The sequence below is a fragment of the Hippocampus comes genome, unplaced genomic scaffold, assembly GCF_001891065.2.
Source record: "Hippocampus comes isolate QL1 unplaced genomic scaffold, H_comes_QL1_v1.1 scaffold132, whole genome shotgun sequence".
Taxonomy (NCBI): Eukaryota; Metazoa; Chordata; class Actinopteri; order Syngnathiformes; family Syngnathidae; genus Hippocampus; species Hippocampus comes.
The window spans coordinates 3989184-3995718 of NW_017805467.1; the positions used below are offsets into that span (position 1 = coordinate 3989184).

The 6535-nt window shown below is 44.5% G+C and overlaps 1 protein-coding gene across 2 annotated transcripts in view; it reads right to left on the reverse strand.

Annotated features, from left to right (window-relative positions):
- Positions 1–6535, reverse strand: part of fcho1 (FCH and mu domain containing endocytic adaptor 1) — a 38685-nt gene that overhangs the window by 5683 nt on the left and 26467 nt on the right. For both annotated transcript variants that reach the window (XM_019875282.1, XM_019875281.1), the window contains 6 exons: positions 5389–5513; positions 4217–5299; positions 3950–4056; positions 3275–3470; positions 643–757; positions 399–554 (listed from right to left, as the gene is read on the reverse strand). In XM_019875282.1, the coding sequence (XP_019730841.1) occupies positions 399–554; positions 643–757; positions 3275–3470; positions 3950–4056; positions 4217–5299; positions 5389–5513 (1782 nt within the window). The remainder of the gene's footprint in view (positions 1–398; positions 555–642; positions 758–3274; positions 3471–3949; positions 4057–4216; positions 5300–5388; positions 5514–6535) is intronic.

Sequence of the window (6535 nt, forward strand, 5' to 3'; positions counted from 1 at the left end):
AGCGATCATAGCCGTTACAATATTTATTTATGGTGGGGGTGGGTTCCCCTCATTGAAAGCTTGCTTGTCTGATCTGTAATGCAACAATGCAACTGGCAAAGAAAGGAAATCTGGAGTGGCACTTTAAATGGTTAAACGAAAGCTACCGTGCTGGCAAAAATGGCCTTATGTACTACCAAAGTGCCTCCCTAAGGGGTAGAACTAGGATTGGCCCGTAGCGTATTGGTAGCATGAAGCTCATTAGCCCCCCCCCCAAAAAAAATCCATAAATTAGCCACATCACTGTTTAAGCGACTGGGTTCAAATCGTGTGAACAAAGTAGTGAGTCTGTCTGGAAATGATAGTAATTGAAATAAATAAATAAACACATACATAAATAAATAAAACCACCAAATGACCTGAAGAGAAGCTTCTGATTGGGTAAGAAGTGGTCTATTCTGGAAATGTTGACCAATCTGAAGCTGAGCACAGGGACGTTGGGGCTTGCTGTGAAAATGCGGGTGATGCCTGCTGGGAAGGACATGGTCAGGTCGCCTGTGATCTTCACAAGACACCTTGAGGAAGCACATGTTTCATTTGTTATTGTCAATCACCAGCAGAGAAGATTGACATCATTTTCAAAGGAAGCGACATCGGGCTCACTGATTGTGTTGTCCGCCCTTGAAGTAAGCGTTGATGTACTCGGTGATGGCCGCTGCCACAGGCCAAGCCTCTTGGTTGCTGAGGGAAAGAGGACTGGGGCCTCTGGAGAGGTGCACTTGAAACAACCACATTCAGCGTGAAGCATGTTGCAGACAAACGTTATGTACGTCTTGCTAAAAGGACCTAGTAATTGATCTTCATAATTTTTCCCGCTTAAATATGTATCGTCGCTACCCTACTTACAGAAGTGCATGTTACAAATGTATGAGCTGCTTTAGTTCAAATTTTGTTGCCAACACTTTGACAGGTTAGAATTAAAGTTTTGCTGCAACCCATCCTCGGCAGCATCGAGGCCGACTACACGCCATCCCCACAGAGGCAATTTAATAACATGATTTCCATTTGTTTACATCGCGTGCTGTGTGTTTGGTGTTTTGTTTTTTTTTTTTTTTGTGAGCAGCAGGACACTACCTCAGAAACATGTCCGTGAAGAGGCAGCAATAAGTAAGTAACATCGAACAATAATTGTAGCAAAAGAAAAAAAAAAGGCTAATCAAGGACTTTGAAAAGCCTTTTGCAAAATAACTTCATGAGTAGGGTTGTGTTTGTGTACAGAATAACAAAGCTCAATTGCAAATTTTTAGTATCCATGATGAACGTCTTAAAAAAAAGTTATTCCTTACATGAGGGGTTTTGTCTTTTGTTCTTGCTCACTGATCCACTGCATCGTACTGTTGTATTTTACTCAGAGTAATAAGATGAAGAGTACTGTGAATACAGGTGGGCGCCAGAAAATTAGAATATCGAGTGAAAGTCCATTTATTTCAATAATTTGTTTTAGAAAGTGATACTTGTGTTATATTAGTTCACCACCACACACAGAGTGACATTTTTCAAGCCTCTATTTGTTTCCATTTTGATGATTATAGCAGAAAGACCCAAATATATATATATAAAAATCACAAACTTCAAGATTGTGGGCTTTCTATGTCCCAAACTTGTTGAGCAGTTCACGCAAAACAACTGCAGAGGTTTTCCTCAGCCTTTAAAAGGTCTCATTCTGGTTTCGTAGGCTTCAGAATCATGGGGAAGACTGTTGACTTGACGGGTGTGCAGAAAAACATCAGTGACATCCGCCATAAGGAAAAAAGGTCTCAAAAAGAATTTGGACACTCATGGATCACTGTATCAAAGTACATGAACAGAGTGCTTGAGAGGAAGGGGAAAATGTGGCAGCAAAAGATGCACAAGTGACAGGGATGACCGTTGCCTTGAGAGGAGTCTTCAAGCAAAGGTGATTCCGAAATCTGGGGAGCTTCAAAAGGAGTGGACTGAGGATGGTGTCAATGCACCAAGAACTACCACATACACCACATGTACAAGTCCATATGTCAAGCCACTCCTGATCCAAAAACAACATAAAAAGAAAAAGTACCGGTCTGGAGTCCAGTGGTCCCAAGTTGCCAGTTCAGATGAAAGTCAATTTCGCAAAGACGCACACAAGTCAAACTGCACAAAGTCCAGCATGAAGTTTTCCAAAGGTAGTAAAGGTCCACCCTGTCAACTCAGCTGTCTCCCAGGAAATTTTAGAGCACTTCATGCTTCCCACTGCTGACACTCTTTTTGGAGACAATGATTTTATTTTTCGACAGGATTTGGCACCTGCCCACAAAGCTCAAACTACCAAGACCCGTTTTAGTCGCCAGGGAAAAACAGTACTCGATTGGCCAGCAAACTCGCCTAACTTGAGCCCCATTGAAAATCGATGGGGAATTGTCAAGAGGAAGGTGAGGGAACAGAAACTCCAAAATGCAGACAAGATCAAATAATATCAAAAGAGTTTGGGCTCCAATAACACCTGAATTGTGCCAAAGGCTGATGGCCTCCATGCCATGCCACCTTGCTGCTGTCATTACTACAAAATGAGGTTCAACAAAATACTGAGAGCATATTAATTTAATACACTTTTCAGAAGGCCGACAATTCTGTGTCCTTTCTTGTTGGTTTTATGAAATAATCAAATCTTCTGAAACAGTGGATTTTTTGGTGTGTGTCTTTCTGCCATCATCATAAAAAGTGAAACAATTAAATGCTTGAAATATGTTGTGTGTGGTGAAGTAATATAACAAATTATCCTCTTGGAAACAAGTTCTTTTTAAAAAAATGGACTTTTCCTCAATATTCTAAATTTTTGCCACCCGCCTGTATATTCAAGTCTGTCTTGATGCTGCCATCTTGGTGAAGAATCTATTTCTATGCTCTAAATCAGGGGTGTCAAACTCATTTTTGTCGTGGGCCACATTGTAGTTACGGTTTGCCTTGGAGGGCAGTTATAAATTTGGGAAACCATCTACATGTTTAACCACCACCACATATTACATGCACAGCGCACAACAAATTGATGAATAGCTAGTTTTAAAATCAGAAGTCAAGAATAATGACGGTTATTGTGGATTACATATGACAATTTGGAATTTTGGTTCAGACTTTAGCAAGCATTATGGAATTTGACATGCTTGATTTGTTTTTGCGGGCCACATAAAATTATGTGACGGGCCACATCTGGCCCCCGGGCCTTGAGTTTGACACCAGTGCTCTAAATGAACCAGCAGCAGAAGTTAAGACTTCTTACATTGTCTTGGTGGGTGTTCCTGGAGCGGGTAGGGCAAAGGCGAGGCTTGTCCCACCCTGGCAGGGCTGGGGACACGGTTCTGACCTCCCCATTCAATGTCCCTGGATTGAGGCCCCCATTCACTGGGGCTGGAGGATGATGAGGAGGTGAGGGAGGGGCTGGGCTCTGGCAAAGGCGAGGAGCACAGCGACCGTGACTGAGACGAGAGGACAAGAAAGGATTCACATTAGCCAGATTTCAATGATCCGCATTGGGCCTGCAACAGTGGACCACAATGTAAGGAGATCCAATACAAATTTGTTGGATGTACAAGGGCAATCATGAACATTGTTGTTGTATGTTGTATGTTACACATAAAGCACATTTGACAATAAAGTTGTACTTGACTTGATTGTTTCCTGTACACCTCGAGGACAATATGAAGAGTTTCACTCGTATCTTTATAAAATCTAAATGTTTAATCCAGCTCTTCACCAGCTTGTGTGGGGGTACATAGCTTTAGCTCAGTGTATTACCACTTCCTCCCAATCAACAGAAAGAGAAGTCATAAAAAAAAAAAAAAATTGAAAAAAGAAAATTTTCTTAAACCTTAGAGCAACCTGAATTAGCCATTTCAAATAAACAACAGGCAAACTAAAGAGTGTATTCTATTGACAAAAGAAGCAGCACACTTACCCTGTCAGTGCCGCCGAGTCGACCTGAACTCCTCTTGGTCCTGTTTGCCCTGGAAAGCGCAGCCGTGACCACGTCAGCTGATTCGTGTCGAAAGTTGTGTTTGGTACCTTACAGACACGCAGAGGGTTTTGGGTCTCAATCATAGATCGAAACGCGAGTACATTTTTGTTGAAAGCGGACGTTCCTTTTTCACAGTAAAAATAGTGTGCTTTTCATTAAGTGTCACTGGAAATGATGTGACTTGATAAAGGTCCAGGAAGTCCATACCCTTGTGAGAGATGCTACTGCATGGCAGCGGGGTGCTGATGTCCAGACAGTCTTGGTCTTTGTCCGTGGAGAAACAAAGATCCTCCTGCGGGCCAGAATGTCTCGTGAGGGGGGGAGCGTTTCTGCGAGGTTCACTCTCTGATGATCGTTGTTTTCTTCTCTCTCCTACAGAATCTCCCTTTCCTAAATCTCCGTCACTTGGTTTGGAACTGCTTGGCTGTCCTGCCTGTCCAGAGGAGCCCTCGCTAAACGGGTTATGTACAGAATTCCAATGCACAAGATCTTTCTTTGGCTGGGCTTGAGCAAAAGATCCCGGGACGTTATCAAATGCGAGCCTACTGTTGTTGGTGCCGCTACTATTGCTACGTGGGATTATTCCTCCTGCTGCGGTCAGTGATGACTGGTGGGTGGGACTGCCAATCATGGTGATTGCAAACGGGTCATCGGAAGAAACAGGCGGCGGTAGGCTTCGGTCTCGTTTTCTGTCTCTGTTTTTACGATTCGATGAGGCGGATGAGGAAGAGGAGGATGAAGGGGGCGGGAGCATCGCGGTGTCAGCGCCAGGGATGGAGAACGGGTCCACTCGCACCCCTGTCCCTCGTCCTTCCTTGGGTGGGCGTGAAGGCTGGCGTGGCCAGGCGTCAGCTAAGTTTAAGGTCTCCTGTGTCATATTCCTGTCAGAGGCAGCAAAGAAGGGATCGTCGGGAAGACGTCTGCAGTTCCACACCGTTGACTCCATCTGCGAAGAGGGGAAAGACTGCTTGAAAGCAGGGAAGCGCGTGCAGGAAGAGGAGTCCGTGTCTGATGGGAGTCGAGAGGAACGGGAGGAGCCCATGGACCAGCCGGTCACAGGGTCATCCTGCAGATGAGGACTTTGAGCAGGGGAGGGGTCACGGAAGACTGAAAGGAATGGGTCAGCCGATTGCCCTCGTGTTTGTGTCTGTTCTTTGACTTGTGAAACGGGAGGCCACGCCGCCCAGCCCATGGGCTCGGGGGAGGGGCCAAGTGGCTGAAGGGACGGTGAGTCTAAACCTGAGTCCTCTATGTTCTCGGGTGAGGAAGAGTCTGATGAGAAGGCAGCATCTGACGTGTAAAAAGACAGCAGTTCACGTGCCACACAATGGAAAGAGTCTTCCAAGTCAAATACCAAATATGTTTATTGTTACTCTTACATTCAGAGGCACCAAAGGATCTCTGTTCTTGGAGCTGCTCCCGACCACTAAAGCTTTTGAACTTGAAAGCTGTTTCAAGAGGTGGTCCAAAGAGACTGTCGGAACCGGACGCGGTAGAACTCAACCTGTTACAAAGAAAATAATTCAGGTAGTCGTTGATATTGGTTTCAAAGATTAAGACTCTGAAATGTCCTTAAGGTCAAAATTCTCTTTACAATAATATTCTAAACAACGGTATTCTAATTAATATTGCACACAGGAATAAGAATGAAGCAGAAATATCCACCAATTTGTATCCATCCATTGCTGTCTACTGAAAATGACATCACAGTTGCTTGGGGCTCAGGTAACAACCGTCACCATGATCCAGGTGTGCTGTCAAATTTCAGGCCCATTTCCAAACTGCCTTTCATTTCAAAAATTCTGGAAAAAGTGGTGCACATGCAGTTGAAATTTTTCTTGGATGAACATAACATTTTGGAGGTCTTCCAGTCAGGTTTCAAGACGATGCATAGGACGGAGTCAGCCCTGTTACGCGTTTCTAATGACATCCTGCTGGCAAATGACACTGGAGACTACGTGTGTCTAGTTTTATTGGATTTAACTGCAGCATTTGATACAGTGGATCACAGTATTCTGCTGACTCGTTTGCAGCACTTGGTGGGCATTGGCGGTAGCGCTCGAGTAGTTTAGGTCCTATTTAGCTGACAGAACCTTTTGTGTCAGCCTTGGCTGCTCTGAGTCACGCACTGCTCCCCTGTCATGTGGTGTTCCACAGGGCTCAATTCTGGGGCCTCTGTTGTTCTCGCTGTATCTGCTCCCATTGGGTTCCATCTAAAGGAAACATGGTATTTCCTTCCACTGCTATGCAGATGACTGCCAGATCTATGTCCCACTGAGCAAAAAAGACGCCTTCTCATTAAGGCCACTTCTATACTGCCTGGAAGAAACCAAAACCTGGATGGCACAAAATTGCTTGACTTTCAATGAAAAGAAGACAGAGGTGATACTGTGTGGTCGCAGTGGCCCTTGTACATCCCATCCTGTAGACTTGGGCCTCGTGTCTCCTTATCTTAAGTCAACAGTCTCAAACTTGGGCCTTAAACTGGACAGTGATTTCAAACTTGACCGGCAAATTGGTGCCGTT